General features: G+C 42.1%; 1 protein-coding gene and 1 long non-coding RNA gene across 3 annotated transcripts in view; both read left to right on the forward strand.

Annotated features, from left to right (window-relative positions):
* LOC139558557 (immunoglobulin superfamily DCC subclass member 3-like) overlaps positions 1–6,717 on the forward strand; it is a 37,959-nt gene extending 31,242 nt beyond the window's left edge. The window contains exons 8-14 of one of the 2 annotated variants that reach the window (XM_071373741.1): positions 428–678; positions 930–1,094; positions 1,873–2,061; positions 3,524–3,637; positions 3,882–4,011; positions 4,266–4,401; positions 5,161–6,717. In XM_071373741.1, coding sequence (XP_071229842.1) covers positions 428–678; positions 930–1,094; positions 1,873–2,061; positions 3,524–3,637; positions 3,882–4,011; positions 4,266–4,401; positions 5,161–5,265 — 1,090 coding nt within the window. In that variant the 3' untranslated portion in view covers positions 5,266–6,717. The remainder of the gene's footprint in view (positions 1–427; positions 679–929; positions 1,095–1,872; positions 2,062–3,523; positions 3,638–3,881; positions 4,012–4,265; positions 4,402–5,160) is intronic. The other variant, XM_071373742.1, reaches the window with a different exon arrangement.
* A 10,556-nt stretch (positions 6,718–17,273) lies between these two features.
* On the forward strand, positions 17,274–24,316 carry LOC139558558 (uncharacterized). Its single transcript, XR_011671598.1, has 2 exons — positions 17,274–17,368; positions 23,953–24,316. It is a non-coding gene; the product is annotated as an uncharacterized lncRNA (long non-coding RNA).
* Positions 24,317–24,691: the final 375 nt, after the last annotated feature.

Raw genomic sequence — 24,691 nt, forward strand, 5'->3', positions numbered from 1 at the left:
ATGACCAATTTAACTGAATGATGTGTACGCTTTGGGACCATGGTCCGATCCTCTCAAGTGATATAAATCAGTTAGTGCTGGTATGATATCATTCTCATCAAGACTGGTCAGACCTACAGAAGAGCAGTTCATATATTCCACCTCAAGGTAGCACTGTTCGACAGTGGCTGACATCTCTCTCTGTTCAGTAGGCTGAAGTTCTGTATTTGCACAGAACACGAGAGGATGGGATTCATTAGCTGCCTGATTATGTTTTGAATCACAAATAATTCCATTGTATATCTGAATATTTGCTTGAATGCATATTCATACAACCAACCCATCTGTTAGAAATTAACCCTTGTTGTTTACCCAATATATCAATGTTTTAATATGTCCTAACTCAAATAAATGATTAAAAAAATCATCTTTAATCTACATCCTCCAGCACCCTGGCCGTGACGCGCATCACCTCGGAGGACGAGGCCATCTACCAGTGCATCGCTGAGAACATGGCCGGCACCAACCAGGCTAGCGCCCGTCTGGCCGTGTCCCTGGCTAAGGATCTGCCCGACTCCCCCCAGGGCCTCACGGCCACCGCCCTCTCCCCCAGCGCCCTGCAGCTCGCTTGGATCCAGCCGCCCGTAGAGATCACCGACGGCATCATCGGCTATGTGCTCCACATCCGCAAGATCAGCGGTGAGTGAGAGTCTTTGTGTGATAATCTGTCAGCGTTCAAAGCAGAGATAGCCTCTTCTCCTCCATTGTGCTGATGTAAAAGAACTGGCCAGGTGAAAGCCAGCCTAATGATATGTTTACTAAGGACAGATTTTTTAAGAAATTGAGATAATATTTTCTTTTCTTTTAAATACTTTAGCTGCACTTGACTGAGTGTGCCTGCTGCAATGGAACCTAACCCTAATTATAACACTGCTTGTTGTTCCCCCCAGAGCCAGACAGTAGAGAGCTGCAGGAGGCAGTCAGTAAAACTACCTTCCAGCATGACTTCACCAACCTGGAGCCAGCAACCACCTACTCCATCTACCTCAAGGCCTACTCCCCACTGGGCGCCAGCCAGCAGTCCAGCACTGTGGTCGCCACAACACTAGGGGGCGGTAAGTCACCAGGAACATGCTATTGCTACGATCACTTACACTTTATAATTACTTTCAACAATAACCATTTATAAACTGTGTATGATTATACCTATAGTGTACATATACTATTAATAAATGAGTATTTTATTATTTGTAAACATTTAAAAACATGTACTCCCATTTATAAGCATTCCTAAACATAGATACTGTATTTAAATGTAACCAAATAAATGGGTTCTATTATATTATGGGAGAAAATGTCAAACTGTACTTCCCCCTACCCCAAATACAGTAGCTCCATGTATATTGCACAAAGTGGACAGCAGAGTGCTTAGGATGATGTAGCTAGACTAGTATAAGATTTAGAATATGGCTGGTGTAAGATTGAGATTTTTTATTTACAACTTGTGATCGATCAAAGGTGTTTATCGCCTCTTCCCTCTCTTTATGTAATTTCATCAATTTTACATCTCACATCCCACTTTTCTCATCTGTTCTCTCCATGTCTGTGCACTTATTTAATTTCCCATATACTATTCCAACCATCTACTGTCACTGATAAACACTCCCTTGTTTTTCCTCCCTGTCTTACTATCTCTTTGAGTTTTATCATCATTCCATCCTCACCCCTCTCTTTTTCTCTCTCTCCATATGAATTGAATTACTACACAATCTCTCATTCATACTGCGTCTCTAACCATCTATAGTCTTTCTATCTTTCCGCTGACCTTTTCAATCATTGATTAATTTCTATTTTTTACATCCAATGTTCTAATCTTCATCTGTCCTCCTGTAGTGCCCTCTCCCCCTACCTTCTTCACCAAGGTGGTGAACTCCACTGCAGTCCAGGTGCTATGGGAGCTCCCCAGCAAGCCTGGCAAGGCAGAGGGCTTCAGGCTCACCTACCGCAGGGTCCCCCATGCCGACTTCCAGGGGCCAGTTCAGTTCCCTTGCCACGTCAATGCCCACACCATCTCCCGCCTTGGTGAGAGAGAGAATGAGAGAGACAGAGACAGAGACAGAGACAGAGACAGAGACAGAGAGAGAGAGAGAGAGAGAGAGAGAGAGAGAGAGAGAGAGAGAGAGAGAGAGAGAGAGACAGAGAGACAGAGAGACAGAGAGACAGAGAGACAGAGAGAGAGAGAGAGAGAGAGAGAGAGAGAATGCATTATGCAAGGACAGACTCATAGCACCTCCAGCAGCAGAGACTGTGTATTATTAGTTTGGTTTTATTTGTCTCTTAGACACTGGAAATAATTAGTCATTGTAACACTAATGATATAAGGCTGGCATAATAAGAGTGTGAAGAAATAACTATAAATAGGCCCAGAAAAAAAAACTTGTAGAAAAAACAGGCATGTAATTAGAGGGTTTGAAAGTCTTTATTACATGAGCATGCCAAGGGCTTTAAAATCAACTTGATATTGGTGTTTAAATTTGTTTTTATTTTATCTAAAGTTATTATTATATTCTTATTAAGATTACATTTATTATATTTGATGGTATAAAATAATAATATATTAAATTATAAAAAAGTATTATAATTTAAAATTATTTTTAAAGACTTTGCCATCATTCAAATAAGTTGAATTTACCCCTGGTGAAAGACAGCAGTTTTAATTGCTTTCCCCTCATAGCAGTCTTCTTAACCACCCACCTGGGGTTCAAGCTTTCATGTGTGGACCTTGAATCACTCCTATACTCCTGCACTACCACCACATGTTTCTTTCCTATAACTGAATGTCAGAAAATTCTGAAGAAGATGTAACATATGAAATGTGATATTGATTTTCCAACGAGGTTAGCTTCAAGCCAGAGCTGGATTTAAAAGGTTGTAGCGGTGCAGAGAATAACAATTACCCCATATTTGAATGATCATGTGACAGCGAGTTAATTACCATGTGCATGGAAGATAAACGTAATATCCCTCTGGAGCACAGAAATGTGAAAGGGAGATCTTCAAATGTTCCTTTAGTAATATTTTTCTGACATGTTTTGCTGTATCTGTAAAAAAAAAACGGTTAAATGTAAAGCCACCTAGTGGAAAATTACTGGGTTGGTGTCAGCTACTGATTGGCATCATTGCATTCAGAGCATAAGCTTGCTCATACTGTAGCAATGACTAAATCTATATTGAAAGATTAAAAGAGGGAGACATGGGAGGATGTTGGAGATATCAAGATAGAGATGACAGAGTGAGAGGAACGACAGTTGTAAGTGGGTTAGGGAGGGAGGCATTAGGGGAAAGGAACAGTCCATGGAAGAGTGAAAAATGACATGCTCCCAAAATTCAATCTCTTTCAATCGCCCAATCAATAGCTTGGCTTATATCGCGCAAGCAGTCAATAAAACTTGTTCAATGTCTCCCCATTTAAAAAATATGACCTTCGAAATTGTCGAAGGGATTTTATAATGTGGCGCTGTCGCCTTATGACTTGTTCTTGCAGAAACCGGCGCGGTGTATGAAGTCAAACTAGTGGCCTATAATGGGAACGGCGAGAGCGACTGCTCCAAGAGGCTGGTGTCACTGGCAGAAGAAGGCACCAGTGCCAAAACCAGTGGTGAGTGTCCAATAAATATTAGAGTCGAGTCAGTACTGCATAATAAACACTATTTCTAGTATTATTTATTTGGTAATCTTCTGTCCTTTTTGCTTCAAGTTTATTTTGGCGTGAATCTATTAGTTAGACTTGTGTTTGGCATTGCCATAATGATAGAATATGTTTTCTCATAATGTTTCTGACTCTGTATTTGTGCGGGCTAATGAATGTATGGATGTACTCATCATGTGTTTCTTGGTTGCAGGTGGGGAGAACCAGTGTACCTGTAGACAGGAGAGCGAGGGCTCGATGGGTGGTATAGTGGTGGGCATTCATATCGGCATGGCCTGCATCATCTTCTGTGTACTCTTCCTCATGTTTGGATACCGTCACAGGTAAGGAGGTTCTACCTGTTGGGAACCACTAGCTGTTGCTTTGCTTCTAGTACTGTACTTTCATTATCAGATTGGGTTTTTAAGGCCAGGTAAACTTGAGATATATCCTGATCACCTATGATTTATCTTGTCAGTGTGAGATTGTGAACATCAACTTTGGTATATTACATGTTAGTTGTATTTGTGAAGCTGTGTGTGTCGTTTTTAGAGTGGACTTGTATGCATGTAATATTGAAATGTATTAATGTCCCCAGTTTGTTCTGCAGTAAAGGGACTCAGTACAGCTGGTCTGTTCCAAGAGGGGAGGACCGGGGACAGCTGGGACAAAACGGGATCCCCAAAGAGGGGGTCACTCGTCCTGTAGAAGTCACCCTGGAGTTAGTGCCTCAGGTAGGAGGGCCGGTGCGCTGAGACATTGGCATACTGACTCATTCACTACACAGCAAACACTAAGCTAACCTCTCACGCAATGTGGCCATTCGTTTTGTTTGCCCACGGTTCTATTGGCTATTTTCATCCCTGTAACAGACAGGAGGTGGCTAAATAGATGTCGCAGTCTTATAATTGAATCATCGATGACATCAGAGCTGCAGGGTATGGGTTGCCAGGACACATGCATTGACGTCAAAGTAGTTTGGCCTCCAGTTGTAACTCAGTTTCTAAAACAAAGTTGACACCTTCAGGACATCTGATATCTCAGGATGAAGTAATCTATCATGCTCGCACTCCCATCTCTCTGTTGTCACAAGCTCATCCAACTATTCGATCTGAGATTTAGATCTCATCCGTCTGTGATTTCTGACCCCATGATAGATTACAAGCCTCAGGGCTCTAGTCAATCAAACCTGGATTTCTTACAACTGAACGAAACATTGTTACCACGTCAAGCAAAAAGGATATTACTTCAAGGTGTTCTAGAGACTAGAGTGTGTTTTTCAAAAGCTTTGGGGCTAACGTGGCACTTCATTTTTTTATTTGATTGATTTGGATCCCCAGAGCTGTGTTGAACAATATCGATGTTACTAAGTCCAGGAGTAGAAATTGTGAACAAGATGATTGGTCAACAACAATGCAGAAGCAATCACCAGTGGACAAAAGGAGGAATACATTTTAGACTGACACTGTCTTTTGTCTTTCTTTCTTTTCCAGAGTCATGACTCCACCTGTCATGGAGGGGCTCCGGTGCGTCCGGCCCAATGCCAGGTCCTCATCGAGCAGCACTCGTTTGGTCTGCCTGGCATGGGCACAGGCTAACATTGGCCAATAACCCCCAAACCCTTCTTTACCAACCCTTACCTACCCTCCATCCCAACGGTTTGCCTCTTGATGGATACTCCACCTCGCCTGCCCAACTAAATCCCCATCCACACGCCACCCTAGTGTACTGTGATGCCAGGGGTCCGCCATAGTTCTATCCATCCCCCAAAAACCTCCTGCTGCTAACAAAAAAAGGCTCCATGTTTCACTGTACTCTCTCGCCTTCCCTCCTCTTAAACCAAAGTCGGTTCTGTGTACATGCACATGTGAATTCAGAACGCTAGCCTTGAGAAATGCCTCCTCCTACAGATGCCGTCCTATTATGTTGGGCTTTCTTATCTTGCCAAGGGGAGCAGATATAACCAAAATGTTCTGTTTCAATGACGTCCCCTTGGTAACAGTACATGCATTCGCATTGTGCTTATAAGGCCCCAGCTGATGCCAAATATAATGACTTACTGGGGCCTTTTAGGATCTCTATATACGTTCCGGTCCACTTAGGAAATCTTTGCACTAAGTGTACTAAACTCCACTGAGAATTCCTGCTAACTTCTTGTCAGAGGGAACATTCAATTTTTGTTTGCCTTTAATTAGCCTTAGCTCTGCAATACTTAAGACACAAATGACGACGCGGCCTTGCTAATAGCCTTATTGAGTTGATCGTCTTTATCACCATACTAGCCTCAATGTCCGGAGGAACCATAAAAGGCAACCACAACCCTCCCCCACCTTTACCCAAACCACTCTAACCAAAATCTACCTCCAAAGATAACTACCTCAGTCTGATGTGACTGTCCGAGTAACAGTTGAGGCTAACATTAGCCTGCTGGATGCTGCTTGAGCAAGCCTACCTCAGAACCCCCAAATAAATCCTATACCCTTGATCCCCCCTTCCCCCTCACTTCTTGTGCCAATGCCAGAGTCCCGTGCCAGCCACCGCCACCGCCCCGCATCAGGGTGCCCACCTGGATGACTGCCATGGAGAGCCAAACTGTGGCAGTGTCTGAGCGTTACCATCCCCACACCCTGTCCACTTGCCTTAGCCAAACCCACTCCATCCTTTGTCAGGAGCACAAGCCTTTGTCCTTACCAGGGACCTCCCGAGACAGAACTCCGTCCGGTTCGAAGCCTGAGGAGGTCCAACAGGTTTGGTAATTTTACGCCAATTTCCTTCAAGATGCAGGCATGCCTTCTTAATTGTTTGGTGATCATACCTGCGACAACACCCCTATGTTGTGCGAATGTCCATCTCCAAAGATGTATTTGTGATTGGTTGGTACCTTATGGAAAACATGGACCTGAAAGAATGTATCTACGATCCTTTGCCCCGTTATGAAAGGAAATTAGATATGCTCTGGCCTTTTTCATAGAGTCCTCCAAAAAAACAAGAGGTGGTCATCCTTAAAAAAGGGTAAAGTCACTTGCTTGTTTTGTCCACACAAACCCGATGGAATTTCGAAAGGTCTCCGACCCAAAGCCAAACCGGTGATTGTTCTAGGCCATACTGATTGGTTGGCTCTCCAGATGCCAAATCGGTTGCCATGGGAACTTGTGGGTGCTTTGAGCCGACGGCTGAAAATGTTGTTTCCGGGGAGTTTAACGGAGATACTGACCTGGAACGCATGGACATGGCACTAGTTTCCACTGTAGAACACCTCGTCAGCCTATCCCAAAAAGTTTTTATATGAAAACCAAGCTGAATGATGTCCAAAGATGTACAATTTGTAATGGTTTCGTTTTTTCCCTTCATAACCTTCTTTTAAGAGATAAACTACGCCATTGTTTTCAGATTTGTGTTGTTCCTGTATTAAGGGGTAGCCAGTATGAAGAGTGCTTTAACTGAACCTAAGCCAAAAACATTCTTTTTGATTTAATTGCCATTATATGAGTTAGCCTTGTTTAATAGAAGCAAGTCCTTTTGTATGGATTTCTTGGCTTGCCCCTTTTGACATGGAACTATCACATTTTGTTGAATATAACTTTTAACCTTTAAAGAGTAACCAAATGAAAATGGGATATATTTTCAAGGAGATGTTCTATGTTGATACAAAAAGGAGTACTTACTTTCTCTTTCTAATAGTAGAGTTGAAATTGCCAAATAACTAGTTGTCTTATGAAAAATACTATTGTGACCAAATACCTTTTACATATTTTAACATTCATAGTCTTTACCTTTGATGACATTTACTCATGAACAAAGCACAGGACCATCCGTGTATGTATGACAGTATGTATGTATATGTGTGTACTCTGTGACAGTTCGTGAACCTTGAGGGCAAAATATGCCAACAGGAATCATCTAAAACAGCTTTAAATTGTTAACAGAAGATAACGGGATAAACCAAAGAACATAACTATTTTAGGTCTAAGTATCAGACAAGTGCTTGTTACTCGCACTTGGTTGACATGTAACTGAACTGTTATTAAAGTCTTTACCAGGGTATATTGGTACAAAATAAAAACTGTTGTATAGGCCCACAGTGGCTCCCATATTCCAAGGAAAAGGACCAAAAGAGGTGGTTTCCTAATAAAGCTCTACAGTCCTCAAGGTTCATGTCAAACCCCTAATGAGTGTTAAAGGTTTAGCAAAGACACTGCAGTATAAAAGTCTGACAAAGACTTTGACTCCCGGTCTCGTTTCTTATTTTATCATTGAAAGGGGTGAAACAAATGTGATATCAAAAGAAAAAAAAGTGTTGTGATCTGGGAGATGTTTTTAACTATTTTTCTTTTTAGTTTGAAGCCATTTAGCGGCAGAACTAGATTTCTCATTAATACAAATCTTTGCTGGTTCTTCTTTTAAAAATGTATTTATCCTCAACATTTTGTTCTTACTGCTGTAGACAGGAAAAGTTACCAAAACTGAGACTTTATGTGTTTTTTTTTGTTTTTTTACCGTAACCCCTTATTTCCCATTTTTTGGTTTGTAGAAATGTAAGGATGATGTAAAACAATTTGTTAGAAATTAGAGAAAAACATGGACACGTGTTGGGTTTTGGGCAAGAAGGTGGGATTTTGGTGAGAAAACATAATACTTTAAAGATAACGTGTACCCTAACAGAGCATTTAAACAAATTCAAGTTTTTCTTGGCATCAAAGCCTTACAAAGTGATACTCATCTGCCCACAAGGCCCATCAGATAGAAACAAATTAAAACAAATGTAGAGAACTAGAAACTGATTGCTAGGACCAATGAGAAAAAACAATGCTTTAAAGTTTATTTATTTTGCTTTCTGAAACCATACCTCTGGTGAGTGTATAATATGAAACTGTAATATGACACTGTTTAGAGACTAGGATATGTCCTTGTCTCAGGGACAAAAAAGAAAGTAAGTGACTAACATAATGTGTTTGAAAGCTGTAGCCATAGACGGAGACCAAGCTGTCTGATTTTCTGCATGTGTTTGTATTGATAATTTCACAGGCCGTGTGGTACAAAAAGCAACCTTCATTACAGATGTATTTAATTATTTCCCGACACAGAATTACATAAATTAACTCAAGAATGCCGTGCTTCTGTCACCATATTCACACAGACGTTTAATTAATTGAGCTGTCTGGCTCATTATCTCTTAACCTTGTAAAATAGAACAAGTCGGCCATCTTGGTGACACAATGTTTTCTTGAGACTATTTAGTGCATAACACTCAAGAAAAAAACCCATACACAAGTTTCACACACTATTGTACTCACTCAGGCACTCTTACAGTGCTGCTGCTTTACCCTCATTGGTATTCTGGTCATCCATGGTGGTGTCCAGGAGCTCAATTGCCCGATACATTTTAAGAGACATAAGAGTGTGTCAACTCTTGCTCATTCATTCTAAGGCTGCTGTCTACTCGCACACATAGTTGAAATATGAAAGCTCCTATTTTTCCTCCTCTTCCCCCTGGTAGGTTACAACTGAATAGAGGTCTTGCTAGATTCTATTTTCTCAGGGTTAAACTCATACATTTCTATACAAACCTTTGGAATTATCACATGGGATAATACAGCTTAGTCTCTACATATGGTGATGTATTTGTTTAAAAGGCTTTTAATATGTCTGTACCTCTACTGTTTTCTTCCATGCTCAGATTCCAATGCCTAAACCAAATAAACCTATTTGTGTCCTTCAGTCATTTTCTTTGTCTTTTTCACGTGGATGCAATTTTCTTTTAATTCTATATATTTTTTTATCATAACATCAGTCATGCTGACTCATACTGACATTAACATTAACTTGCCCCCTCTTCCCATATTATAGGCTAGTACAGGGAAGGGCAACTTTGATGGAGGTGTCCGACTTTGATGCGGAAGGTCGACACAGGCGGATGTGGTGGATTGAGACACAGCCCTTGCAAAAAAACATATCTCTAGCTTAAACGCACAGATTTTGATGTGGATTTTTGTATTATGTTACTTAGACTACACACCAGTGTATCAATAGTGAGACTGACTAACAAAATCAATGGGGGCCCCCCGGCCGATAATTCGACCATGATAACAAGTTTAGATAGCTGGCCGCTAAACTAACTTAGCAATAAAGATAAATTAGCTGACATGGACTAATTGACTGACTACCAGTGACTGACAGAGTAAAACTGATTATGCAAAACCAAATTATGAAATTGCACCATGTGTATTCTATTATTCTAACTCGCAACAGTAAGTTGAGACCCTGACTGGAGTTCCTACATTTTGTATTTACATTTTGGGGAAATTGATCTGAAGGGGGTGCTAATATAACAAATGTACCATTGGAACCCCATGCACCATATGAACATAATTATGTTCCAATTTTTGTCACGCCTTGATCTGTTTCACCTGTCCTTGTGCTTGTCTCCACCCCCTCCAGGTGTCGTCCATCTTCCCCACTTATCCTCTGGGTATTTATACCTGTGTTTTCTGTCTGTCTGTGCCAGTTCGTCTTATTTGTCAAGCTTACCAGCGTTCGTCCTGTCAGCGTCTGTATTGTCCCAGCATCTCCTTTTCTTGTCCTACTGGTTTTTGACCCTTGCCTGTCCTGACCCTGTACCCGCCCCCCTGACCACTCTGCCCGTCCCTGAGCCTGCCTGCCATTCTGTACCTTTGCTCCACCTCTGGATTACTGAACTCTGCTTGTCCCTGCTTGCCATTCTGTACCTTTGCTCCACCTCTGGATTACTGAACTCTGCCTGTCCCTGCTTGCCATTCTGTACCTTTGCTCCACCTCTGGATTACTGAACTCTGCTTGTCCCTGCTTGCCATTCTGTACCTTTGTTCCACCTCTGGATTACTGAACTCTGCATGTCCCTGCTTGCCATTCTGTACCTTTGCTCCACCTCTGGATTACTGAACTCTGCTTGTCCCTGCTTGCCATTCTGTACCTTTGCTCCACCTCTGGATTACTGAACTCTGCTTGTCCCTGCTTGCCATTCTGTACCTTTGCTCCACCTCTGGATTACTGAACTCTGCTTGTCCCTGCTTGCCATTCTGTACCTTTGCTCCACCTCTGGATTACTGAACTCTGCCTGTCCCTGCTTGCCATTCTGTACCTTTGCTCCACCTCTGGATTACTGAACTCTGCTTGTCCCTGCTTGCCATTCTGTACCTTTGCTCCACCTCTGGATTACTGAACTCTGCCTGTCCCTGCTTGCCATTCTGTACCTTTGCTCCACCTCTGGATTACTGAACTCTGCCTGTCCCTGCTTGCCATTCTGTACCTTTGCTCCACCTCTGGATTACTGAACTCTGCTTGTCCCTGCTTGCCATTCTGTACCTTTGCTCCACCTCTGGATTACTGAACTCTGCCTGTCCCTGCTTGCCATTCTGTACCTTTGCTCCACCTCTGGATTACTGAACTCTGCTTGTCCCTGCTTGCCATTCTGTACCTTTGCTCCACCTCTGGATTACTGAACTCTGCCTGTCCCTGCTTGCCATTCTGTACCTTTGCTCCCCCTCTGGATTACTGAACTCTGCTTGTCCCTGCTTGCCATTCTGTACCTTTGCTCCACCTCTGGATTACTGAACTCTGCCTGTCCCTGCTTGCCATTCTGTACCTTTGCTCCCCCTCTGGATTACTGAACTCTGCTTGTCCCTGCTTGCCATTCTGTACCTTTGCTCCACCTCTGGATTACTGAACTCTGCCTGTCCCTGCTTGCCATTCTGTACCTTTGCTCCACCTCTGGATTACTGAACTCTGCTTGTCCCTGCTTGCCATTCTGTACCTTTGCTCCCCCTCTGGATTACTGAACTCTGCTTGTCCCTGACCTTGAGCCTGCCTGCCATCCTGTACCTTTGCTCCTACTCTGGATTATCGACCCCTGCCTGCCTTGACCTGTCGTTTGCCTGCCCCTGTGGTTACAATAAACATTGTAACTTCACACAGTCTGCACTTGGGTCTTACCTTGATTTCTGATAATTTTCTTATACTTAAAGATTTTTTTGGTTTCAAGCATTTGGTACTTGCAGCCAAGCTTTCCCATATGATTGATTTGATTAATAGCCTTTCAAAATGGGAGCAACCTACCTTGGAATAATACAGATGATGAACTGCTGGTCATGGTCCATTTGATTGTTCATACTGATTGAATGTGCTCAAAAAAAAATTGGCTTAAAGGGGGTTCTTAGTGACCCAAAACATCACCCCTTAGGAAAAACAACATCAAAGCTATTTTCATTTTTTTATAAATTCATTGCCTTTTTTCCTTAGAGGGACCAATGGAGAGCTAGAATGTTGTGTCTAGTCAAACCATCAATGACCTGAAATGACTTTCAAGTTACCCTAATCATACTATGCTACTAATTAAACTGCACAATAAGTAACAGTACTGCAAACAAACTTAGAACTTAATCTATTTCTACTTTTGAAAAAGAAACAAAAGAAAAGCTCTGACAAAGGCCAATAATTCAACTGAATAAAAGGAAGTGATACCTACTAAGAGCAGTGTGCGAGTTTCTATTTTGTTATCAATTATCCCCACGCACCTGCAACAGGCCTACTCAGATGTGCAAATGATTTTCCTACTTTGAAAAGTCAAATGTTTTTCAATGCCAGAGTAAAAGTGTTGTGGTTGTTCTCTTTGATCAGCAAACCGTAAATAAAGTTTGCTTAACATACCTGGCACATTTAGCACCCAAATCACTTGCACAAGCCAAGCCCTGGATATGGTTGACATAGGTCTACTCACGGTTGGCAGACGGTTGGATGTTGTTTTTCTCGGTCGGAGACCATGCAGGCCCACTGCCAAATGAAAAAGGATCAAGGTGAAAGCAACATCAGCACGATGGAGAGCCGACGACAAAACCCATCAATTAATGCCTCAGACTAGGCTACTGCCGAGTCAGCGTGGGACCTTAGAGAGCCAGGTGAGCGCAATGCAGGTTCTCTAGTGCCTGCCTGTGTGAGACGTGAAAGTTTGTCTATGAAATAGTGTTATGGTGTTCCACACTGACCTATCCTAAACCATATCCAACACAATCTCCTATGTATCCCATAGGCCCACTGTATCAGCTTTTTTATTATTATATCATTTCAATAAAGCCTATTTGCTCTGAGGGCTTCTAAATACAGACAAATCATTCCACACATTTTAGTGGTATTTTATAAACACCCTAAGTGGAAAATAAAGTGGTGGTCTCTGATTCATGTGAAAATGTTAAGCGATACATTAGCAGCTCCTAATTGCATGAGAAATTGTGTTTTGTGCCAAGAGAAACATTGCGGAGAAGTCATCTCTCTCAGGAGCAGATAGTCACTCTCAAGCTTATTTGAGTAGGGGCGTGTTTGCAAGGGGTTAAGAGGTTATCAAATGATGAGACATTTTAAACACCATGTAAGTAAAAAGGCAGCATTTTTAATGCCAATGACTAATATCCAATACTTCCTATCTCTCATTGATATTTCATCTTCGGGGGCTGTGTAAATCTATTTTCATTGCACTGGGAAACATGGACCTTGTGTATTCCTTTTAGATTCTAAAAAATTTGACTGTGTAAAGTGCAAAGGAAACTTGTAAATAATCACAGACAGCAAGCAATGCGAGAGCAGTACGTTTTATGGATTGGTGTTGCGGTGAGCTAGGGATGTAATTTAATTGGACCAGTCATGTTTGGTTCATTTCCATCCATTCCTTGCTTCCCTCTGAGTGCATATTCCATGGGCTGTGGATCCAGGGGCGTCATTAATAAACGTTTTAGATTTGATTTTGGTTTGTAAAATTTGATCGATTTACAAACCAAGAACTTGATTTGAAAGTTTGCCAATTCGTTTTTGCATTAAATGTTTTATATGCAAAGTGACACCTGTGTAATATATACAGTGAGGGAAAAAAGCATTTGATCCCCTGCTGATTTTGTACGTTTGCCCACTGACAAAGAAATGATCAGTCTTTAATTTTAATGGTAGGTTTATTATAACAGTGAGAGACAGAATAACAACAAAAAAATCCAGAAAAACGCATGTCAAAAATGTTATAAATTGATTTGCATTTTAATGAGGGAAATAAGTATTTGACCCCTCTGCAAAACATGACTTAGTACTTGGTGGCAAAACCCTTGTTGGCAATCACAGAGGTCAGACGTTTCTTGTAGTTGGCCACCAGGTTTGCACACATCTCAGGAGGGATTGTGTCCCACTCCTCTTTGCAGATCTTCTCCAAGTCATTAAGGTTGAGGCTGACGTTTGGCAACTCGAACCTTCAGCTCCCTCCACAGATTTTCTACGGGATTAAGGTCTGGAGACTGGCTAGGCCACTCCAGGACCTTAATGTGCTTCTTCTTGAGCCACTCCTTTGTTGCCTTGGCCGTGTGTTTTGGGTCATTGTCATGCTGGAATACCCATCCACGACCCATTTTCAATGCCCTGGCTGAGGGAAGGAGGTTCTCACCCAAGATTTGACGGTACATGGCCCCGTCCATCGTCTCTTTGATGCGGTGAAGTTGTCCTGTCCCCTTAGCAGAAAAACACCCCCAAAGCATAATGTTTCCACCACCATGTTTGACGGTGGGGATGGTGTTCTTGGGGTCATGGGCAGCATTCTTCCTCCTCCAAACACGGTGAGTTGAGTTGATGCCAAAGAGCTCCATTTTGGTCTCATCTGACCACAACACTTTCACCCAGTTGTCCTCTGAATCATTCAGATGTTCATTGGCAAACTTCAGACGGGCATGTATATGTGCTTTCTTGAGCAGGGGGACCTTGCGGGCGCTGCAGGATTTCAGTTCTTCACGGCGTAGTGTGTTACCAATTGCTTTCTTGGTGACTATGGTCCCAGCTGCCTTGAGATCATTGACAAGATCCTCCCGTGTAGTTCTGGGCTGATTCCTCACCGTTCTCATGATCATTGCAACTCCACGAGGTGAGATCTTGCATGGAGCCCCAGGCCGAGGGAGATTGACAGTTCTCTTGTGTTTCTTCCATTTGCGAATAATCGCACCAACTGTTGTCACCTACTCACCAAACTGCTTGGCGATGGTCTTGTAGCCCATTCCAGCCTTGTGTAGGTCTACAATCTTGTCCCTGACATTCTTGGAGAGCTCTTTGGTCTTGGCCATGGTGGAGAGTTTGGAATCTGATTGATTGATTGCTTCTGTGGACAGGTGTCTTTTATACAGGTAACAAACTGAGATTAGGAACACTCCCTTTAAGAGTGTGCTCCTAACCTCAGCTCGTTACCTGTATAAAAGACACCTAGGAGCCAGAAATCTTTCTGATTGAGAGGGGGTCAAATACTTATTTCCCTCATTAAAATGCAAATCAATTTATAACATTTTTGACATGCGTTTTTCTGGATTTTTGTTGTTGTTATTCTGTCTCTCACTGTTCAAATAAACCTACCATTAAAATTATAGACTGATCATTTCTTTGTCAGTGGGCAAACGTACAAAATCAGCAGGGGATCAAATACTTTTTTCCCTCACTGTACATCTTTCTTCATGTCCATAGACATTTTAGATATTGTGCTTCCTCAAACCTTATCGTACACATTAATTTAGTGTACAAACAAGTCAACTTTGTTTCAGCTCACAGCCTACATCCCCAGCGCTCCCCATAATCAAAGGTGCTAGCCAACAGGAGTTTAATTTCCTTTCCTGGTAAAAATCTGTGAGACCAGAAAAGTGAGATTACTTCCTACCAGTGACACGTATACAGCCACTCTCCACCAGTTGGAATGGTTGGCCCCTGATTTACGTTCAGTTCCCAGCTGATAGTTAGCCTATTTGCCAATGTTCTTGCCCGGTAGCTCAATCATACTTGCTCAATCACAGATACCTGGCTAATGTTGTCACCGATACAAAGCAGGTTCTATACTGCACCAGAATACCTGACATTCCAGACCTACATCAGCATGGGGGAGAGTTCCAGTGGTCTGCATTGATCCAGCACCAGATTATAACCTGGCTAAAGGTTAGCTGAAGGATGTTGTTAACAGGTCATTAAGGTTGACAGTAATGAGGGCCTGTGAAGTCTTCCACAGTGAGTCATTGCAGTGTCTCTAGGTGATTCCAATTACAGCTCCTTTGCAAGGCAATAAATATTATTTGGGACCATTCGTTATTAATACGGGGGGCTTAATCGGCGCCGGGGGACTGATAATGACACAAGTGCTCATAGAGAGCCCTTGTAAAAGAGCAGACACACTCAAACATGTCTATCGCTTATAGTGAGTCACTGCAGAGCTGTCAAATACGTATTTCAAAAATTGCCTTTTGGGACTATTCCATTGGCTCTGTGGTGCCGCACAAGCATTTGCATTCTCTCTCTCTCTCGCTCTCTCTCATCTACAGGCATTTGCTTGAGACGAGCTTAATCTTTGAACTATATATACGCTTATATGGCTATTTCTTACCTACATGTAATAGAGCATAAAACACACACACACACACACACACACACACACACACACACACACACACACACACACACACACTTACTTAACTCACTCATCCAACACAGTGAACATGCAAACATTACCATGAATTGGACATTGTGTTACTATGGACACAGTGGCCTTTGAGGGGTGTTGACAGAGTAGTCTCCAACTCTGTCTCCCACTGTGACCAGTGGTGGTCCCACAATCAGAAAGGAGTCAGAAAACATGAAGTCTCTAGCAAGGAAAGGAGAAAACGGGCCATCTTCAAACTATCAAGTGCAAGATATTCCTCCAGCTTTCTGCACTTTGCGTCATAAGAGCTTTGAGTGCCTTCAGTGTCAAAAAAACAACAAAACCCCAATTTCAGATATTTAAAAATCGGAGAATCTGATGTTATTTATCTGTGCACTTTTATGTCTCTTTCATGTCCCCTGCCCTTGATTGACATCAATCTGATTCCAGTTTATTCATGGTAGATTTGGAATGTTTTCATATTTCCATTGGTCTTTTATCTTCTGAATCTCTCAGTCCCTTGCCATACTGCTCTATCCATCCTCTGTTCAACCAAACAAAAAGAGGGGTGGATGTGTGTATGCTGCCGCAGTGCTGCAGTATGGAGCAGACGCAGCAGCACATCTATTGGCTATGGCAGCAGGAGGTATGAAAACTACAATAGCGCCACATTTCTCCACATGTTCTTTGAATTTGATACTACAGCACTCTCCTTGCCTCATCTTTCCTTCAGCCAAAGCACTGCATACCACTCTTATAGAGACATACAGTTGAAGTCGGAAGTTTACATACACTTAGGTTGGAGTCATTAAAACTCGTTTTTCAACCACTCCACAAATGTATTGTTAACAAACTATAGTTTTGGCAAGTCGGTTAGGACATCTACTTTGAGCATGAAACAAGTAATTTTTCCAACAATTGTTTACAGACAGATTATTTCACTTAGAATTCACTGTATCACAATTCCAGTGGGTCAGAAGTTTACATACACTAAGTTGACTGTGCCTTTAAACAGCTTGGAAAATTCCAGAAAATGATGTCATGGCGTTAGAAGCTTCTGATAGGCTAATTGACATCATTTGAGTCAATTGGAGGTGTACCTGTGGATGTATTTCAAGGCCTACCTTCAAACTCAGTGCCTCTTCGCTTGACATCATGGAAAAATCTAAAGAAATCAGCCAAGACCTCAGAAAAAGATTGTGGACCTCCACAAGTCTGCTTCATCCTTGGGAGAAATTTCCAAACACCTGAAGGTACCACGTTCATCTGTACAAACAATAGTACGCAAGTATAAACACCATGGGATCACGCAGCCGTCATAACATGCATTGACTCCTAGAATTGGCTGCACACTCTTTTCCACGATCACCAGCTGTGCTTTGAACTGTTTTCCTTTGTGCTGTAAAGTTACTATGCAGCTTCCTTTGACTGGTACGTTCTCCCCAGTATAACCAGTAACCTTGATTTTCACTGGGTGTATTTTGCTCTTCACTTTCAGTGTTTTGTAGTCATCCAGCGACAACAGGTTAACCTGAGCTCCAATATCAAGCTTGAATGGTATTATAGTTTCATTCACAGTCAATGGCACAATCCATTCAGCCTTTACTGCATTGCATATTTCCACGGAATCAACAAATAATTATTCAGTCTCCTCCTTTTCAGTCTCCTATTTTTCCCACAGTTGCATGATATGCCATATGCAGGGCATTTTTTTGGCTTGTGAATTAATCACATTTTTCCACATGTAGTGTTTTGATTTCTCTCTTGCTTGTTTTTGTTTTGTAAGGAATTGTGTGTGTTGCTCCTCTCTTTTTTATTGCATGTGCTGACGTCATCTCTACGCAGCTCTTTAAGCTTGTGCTCTGGTGGTTTTAGCTGCTCAACAAAAATTCACTGCTTTATCCAAAGTTAAATCTTGCTCACACAGCAATCTCTCCTTGAGTCCATTATCAAGTATGCCACAGACTGTTGCTCAGTGTGTTCATCTCAGCCTGGTCAAATACTGGATCAAAACTGACTCCCTGTTTTTGATCTTGAGAGAAACTTGTATCTCTCAAACGTGACGTTCTGGCTTGGTACAAAGTACTCCTCAAATTTAGCCATTAGTACAGTCAATGTCACGTTTGCCTCATCTTGCTGAAAGCTATTGTAAATGTCCAATGCATCCTCTCCAATAACATGCAGAAAAATGGAAGCTTTCAATTTGTCATCTCCCCCTGCTCCACTGGCTGCTAGGTAGATATTGAATCTCTGCTTGAAACGTTTCCAATTGTCAGATTGCCTGTTAACTGCATAGGAGGACTAAGCCTATCCATGACGGGAAACGGGTGGTGTCAATTTCTCTTAATATGGTATGTTGCTCGTCAACAGATTCCAATATAGCCTCGTTCTCGCTGCTGTCACTCTAGCTGCTGCGGCTCGTTGCCATCGCTCTTGCAAGCTAGCATCTTCGACTACTCACGTCACTTGACTTGTGGTAGAATGTTCCATTTTCGTCTCGGAAATTTGCGGAGTTACTACTTCCTTTTCTCTGTCTCGTCATAGCGACTACCAATCGGACAAAATGTTATGTTTGCTCCTATGTATAGTGACAAACCGGGGCGTAGGTGTAACTACTTTTAATGAACAGATACTTCAACTATAGAACTCCTTGTTCAGCCATGCAAGACATTCTTCAACCACCTGTCCCCCCGCATAGCCTGCTGGGTAACGTAGTCTTAATTTTATTAACACATAACTCAATAACGTTTAAGGCTTTAGCCCCATGTTTCAGGTTACATTATTTATTTATACATTTTTTTTTTTAGGGGGTGGATAATCTTTAATATTGCAAATAGATTGTGGCTTATTATTTTAAATATATATACACTACCGTTCAAAAGTTTGGGATCACTTAATAATGTCCTTGTTTTTGAAAGAAAAGCAAATGTTTTGTTCAGTAAAATGGCATCATATTGATCAGAAATAGTGTAGACATTGTTAATGTTGTAAATGACTATTGTAGTTGGAAATGACAAAAAAAAAAAATGGAATATCTACATAGGCATGGAGAGGCCCATTCTCAGCAACCATCACTCCTGTGTTCCAATGGCACGTTGTGTTAGCTAATCCAAGTTTATAATTTTAAAAGGCTAATTGATCATTCAAAAACCCTTTTGCAATTATGTTCACACAGCTGAAAACTTTTGTGCTGATTAAAGAAGCAATAAAACTGGCCTTCTTTAAAATAGTTGTGTATCTGGCGCATCAGCATTTGTGGGTTCGATTACAGGCTCAAAATGACCAGAAACAAAGGACTTTCTCTGAAACTCGTCAGTCTATTATTTTTCTGAGAAATGAAGGCTATTCCATGGGAGAAATTGCCAAGAATCTGAAGATCTTGTTCAACGCTGTGTACTACTCCATTCACAGAACAGCACAAACTGTCTCTAACCAGAATAGAAAGAGGAGTGGGAGGCCCCTATGCACAACTGGGCAAGTGGACAAGTACATTAGTGTCTAGTTTGAGAAACAGACGCCTCAATTCCTCAACTGGCCATTTAATTAAATAGTACCTGCAAAACGCCAGTCTAAACATCCACAGTGAAGAGGCGACTCCGGGATGCTGGCCTTCTGGTGCTTTGACAAATGAACATCAGCGACAGTGCAACAGGTGTCTGTTTTATTAGCATATGCTTAAAACCAATTAACTTAATCAAGCGCCATTGTTTGTAGAATGTGTCCTTATCGGAGATATTAAAGTGACAAAGATTTTGATTGGGAGGGTGTTTAATCAAGAGGTTGGCTAGTCACCTGGGCAAATTAACAGATTACAATGTTAAGGCAGAAAACCGAACAGATGTCAACATAAAGCTTCCTTCATGTCTAGCTTTTATGCCAATAACCTCATAGCAAAAGTGGTGCTTTGTTTATTTTGACAACCCATGAATAACCAATGGATAGTGGCTTAGGTCTGGATTGTTGAGATAAATGACAAACGTAAGCTACAAGGCTTTTAGGAAACGCAAAGAATGAGTGGTTAGCATACAAAAGTAAAAAAAAATGTGTAAAACATTTTTATTGGGCTTTTTACAGCAGGCAGAGGATGAGAAATTAGTACAGACCTTTCGGTGTGTGTGTCACCTTCCTCTGTGTTTTGAGAAACTTACCCCTAACTAAGTCAGTTGTGTGAGAATGAGGAAATTCTAACTTTGTGCACATGTCTCAACTACTAGAAGCCAATCCAAAGTGAGAAACCCTGTATGCAAAAGTAATGCTTCATTTTACAGTGCCTTGAGAACGTATTCACACCCCTTGACTTTTTCAACATTTTGTTGCATTACAGCCTGAATTCAAAATGGATTAAACTGAAATGGTGATGCAATCAAGTAGAAAATGATATGCTATTCTATAATAGAGCCTCAAAAGCATTTCGCTAGACCTGCAATAACATCTGCTAAATATGTGATTGTGTATCACATTTGATTTGATTTCAAATGATACAGTATAGTGTCTTACACAAGTCTGTATACATTAAAATGAATTTTAAAAAGTCAAAGGTATTATATACGCTGCTCAAAAAAATAAAGGGAACACAAAAATAAAACATCCTAGATCTGAAGGAAATATTCTTATTAAATACTTTTTTCTTTACACAGTTGAATGTGCTGACAACAAAATCACACAAATTATCAATGGAAATCAAATTTATCAACCCATGGAGGTCTGGATTTGGAGTCACACTCAAAATTAAAGTGGAAAACCACACTACAGGCTGATCCAACTTTGATGTAATGTCCTTAAAACAAGTCAAAATGAGGCTCAGTAGTGTGTGTTGCCTCCACGTGCCTGTATGACCTCCCTACAACGCCTGGGCATGCTCCTGATGAGGTGGCGGAGGGTCTCCTGAGGGATCTCCTCCCAGACCTGGACTAAAGCATCCGCCAACTCCTGGACAGTCTGTGGTGCAATGTGGCGTTGGTGGATTGAGCGAGACATGATGTCCCTGATGTGATCAATTGGATTCAGGTCTGGGGAACGGGTGGGCCAGTCCATAGCATCAATGCCTTCCTCTTGCAGGAACTGCTGACACACTCCAGCCACATGAGGTCTAGCATTGTCTTGTATTAGGAGGAACCCAGGGCAAACCGCACCAGCATATGGTCTCACAGGGGGTCTGAGGATCTCATCTCGGTACCTAATGGCAGTCAGGCTACCTCTGGCGAGCACATGGAGGGCTGTGCGGCCCCCCAAAGAAATGCCACCCCACACCATGACTGACCCACCGCCAAACCGGTCATGCTAGAGGATGTTGCAGGCAGCAGAACGTTCTCCACGGCGTCTCCAGACTCTGTCACGTGCTCAGTGTGAACCTGCTTACATCTGTGAAGAGCACAGGGCGCCAGTGGCGAATTTGCCAATCTTGGTGTTCTCTGGCAAATGCCAAACGTCCTGCACGGTGTTGGGCTGTAAGCACAACCCCCCCACCTGTGGATGTCGGGCCCTCATACCACCCTCATGGAGTCTGTTTCTGACCGTTTGAGCAGACACATGCACATTTGTGGCCTGCTGGAGGTCATTTTGCAGGGCTCTGGCAGTGCTCCTCCTTGCACAAAGGCGGAGGTAGCGGTCCTACTGCTGGGTTGTTGCCCTCCACGTCTCCTGATGTACTGGCCTGTCTCCTGGTAGCGCCTGCATTCTCTGGACACTACGCTGACAGACACAGCAAACCTTCTTGCCACAGCTCGCATTGATGTGCCATCCTGGATGAGCTGCACTACCTGAGCCACTTGTGTGGGTTGTAGACTCCGTCTCATGCTACCACTAGAGTGAAAGCACCGCCAGCATTCAAAAGTGACCAAAACATCAGCCAGGAAGCATAGGAACTGAGAAGTGGTCTGTGGTCACCACCTGCAGAACCACTCCTTTATTGGGGGTGTCTTGCTAATTGCCTATAATTTCCACCTGTTGTCTATTCCATTTGCACAACAGCATGTGAAATTTATTGTCAATCAGTGTTGCTTCCTAAGTGGACAGTTTGATTTCACAGAAGTGTGATTGACTTGGAGTTACATTGTGTTGTTTAAGTGTTCCCTTTATTTTTGAGCAGTGTATTTTAGGTGAAGCGTTAAACAACGATTAACACTCATTCAGTAAGGATGTTTTATATGTGCTAACCTCCCTTTCACTCCATCAAAAAGAAAGGACATATATGCATAGCTAATTGTTATATTTGATCTTAACAATGTATACTTCAGGCACTGCTGAGTTTGTCTCGCATCATGGGTTGTCTGATTGGTTGGTTGTTTTGCCTGTCTCCAGATTATGAAATTAAAAAATGAAAATAACAGCCACCCAGTCATGAACTACATTACAGTTTTCTCAATTGTTTGAGCACATTTGTCCAAACAGAGTTCACTTTTTCAAAACAATGAACAATCAGCACTAAACTGAAACGCATTGGCAAAAATTACACATTTCAAATGCAAAATGCATTAACTTATGGCTGCAGTGGCAGTATTGAGTAGCTTGGATGAAAGGTGCCCAGAGGTGCCCATAGTAAACTGCCTGCTCCTCAGTCCCAGTTGCTAATATATGCATATTATTAATATTGGATAGAAAATACTCTGAAGTTTCTTAAACTGTTTGAATGATGTCTGTGAGTGTAACATAACTCATATGGCAGGCAAAAACCTAAGAAATCCAAACAGGAAGTGGGAATTCTGAGGTTGGTCGATTTTCAACCCAGACCCTATTGAATACACAGTGGGATATGGATCTGTTTGCACTTCCTACGGCTTCCACTAGATGTCAACAGTCTGTATAACCTTGTCTGATGCCTCTACTGTGAAGTGGGGCCGAAGGAGACAGGAATTAGTCAGGTCTACCATGACCTGACCATGCGCATTCACATTAGAGGGAGCTCTGTTCCCTCGCACATCTGAAGTCAATGGTATTCTCCGGTTGGAACGTTATTGAAGATTTATGTTAAACAGTCTAAAGATTGATTCAATACATCGTTTGACATGTTTCTACTGACTGTTACGGAACTTTTTGACACTTCGTCTGCTTTTAGTGAATGCGCTTCCTGACTTTGGATTTGTTTACCAAACACGCTAACAAAAATAGCTATTTGGACATAAATGATGGACATTACCGAACAAAACGAACATTTCCTGTGGGAGTGCATTCCGACAAAGATCAGCAAAGGTAAGTGAAGATTTATAATACTATTTATGAGTTTTGTTGACTGCACAATTTGGCGGGTAACTGTATGGCTTCCTTTTTTGGCTGAACGCTGTTCTCAGATTATTGAATGTTGTGCTTTTGCCGTAAAGCTTTTTGAAATCTGACAACGGTTGCATTAACTCTTAAAGCCTTAAATACATGACGTAAAATCAACTACCTCCATCAAAACATATAACTTGTCATGTAATGAAAAGTTATTTTAATCAATCGTTATACAATGGCCCAATAAATACTAACTACAACTATCAAGATACCCTAACATCTGGCAGGTCAAGGAGATACCGGATGAGCACTAGAGGGCATCTGCGCCTGCCACTCCCTCTAGTGCTCATCTGGTGTCTCCTTGACCTGCCGCCACTCCCCCAGTGCTCTCTCCCTCTCCGTCTCTGTGTGTGTGTGATTGTGTGGGCGGAGACAGGTGTGCTGGAGTCAGAGCAGATCCCCCACCAGCTGCAACCTGTTCCATAATCGGACCTCTACAAATACTCAGTCCTGCCACTTCCACACTGCCAGATCATAATCTCTGCCCAGTCAGTCCATGTTTCTAGCCGTTTATTCTTGTTGTGCCTGTGGTCCCTTTCCTTGATGCTGTTTTCCCTCTCCGCTACAGTTCTGCCTGCTCTGACTCTGGTCCCTGTCTCCAGTCCGACTTCCCGTCAGTCCTGCTACTCTGTCCTGGATTCTCACTCTATGCTCCCTTGGATTCCCCTCGAACTGCTTACCCTGTCACCACACCTCTCGCCTCAGCCTCCACACCTGGTTTCCAGCAACCCCGAGCTTCCCCTGGCCTGCAGTCAATCTTCCCCCCGTGTTTCAATACTTGGTTACCTCATCCCAGTCTCCTCTTCTGAGTCTGCTCTTGGGTTCACTTGTTGCGCTTAGCGTGACATAACATGGTTAATCCTCTTTTATGTCTGCCATTTGATACTATAATTATAGTATGCACCATAAGGCAAGTAAACATATTATCAAAGCATCGGCAGTATTCTTTTTACCTAAAATTATTTTTTTCAGAGATGATCAATACGGAAATAATGTCACTCGAGCATGCACGTCCAGAAACAAAAGGATTAATTTAAGCAATAATACCCGAGGGGTTGTGGTATAAGCACGACCCGGAGTTACCAAAGTAAAAAGAGCAGTAAAAATGTTTTGTCATACCTGTGGTATACATTCTGATATACCAACGCTGTCAGCCAGTCAGCATTCTGGGCTTGAACCACCCAATTTGGACCTTTTTCCATTTTGTCCTTTACGAATGAGATGATGCTGTACATTATATACACAGAATAAATATTTAAACACATTAAATGAACAAAGCAATGACAAAGGCTACACAACTACAATGT

Source organism: Salvelinus alpinus, chromosome 29 (assembly GCF_045679555.1).
Source record: "Salvelinus alpinus chromosome 29, SLU_Salpinus.1, whole genome shotgun sequence".
Lineage (NCBI taxonomy): Eukaryota > Metazoa > Chordata > Actinopteri > Salmoniformes > Salmonidae > Salvelinus > Salvelinus alpinus.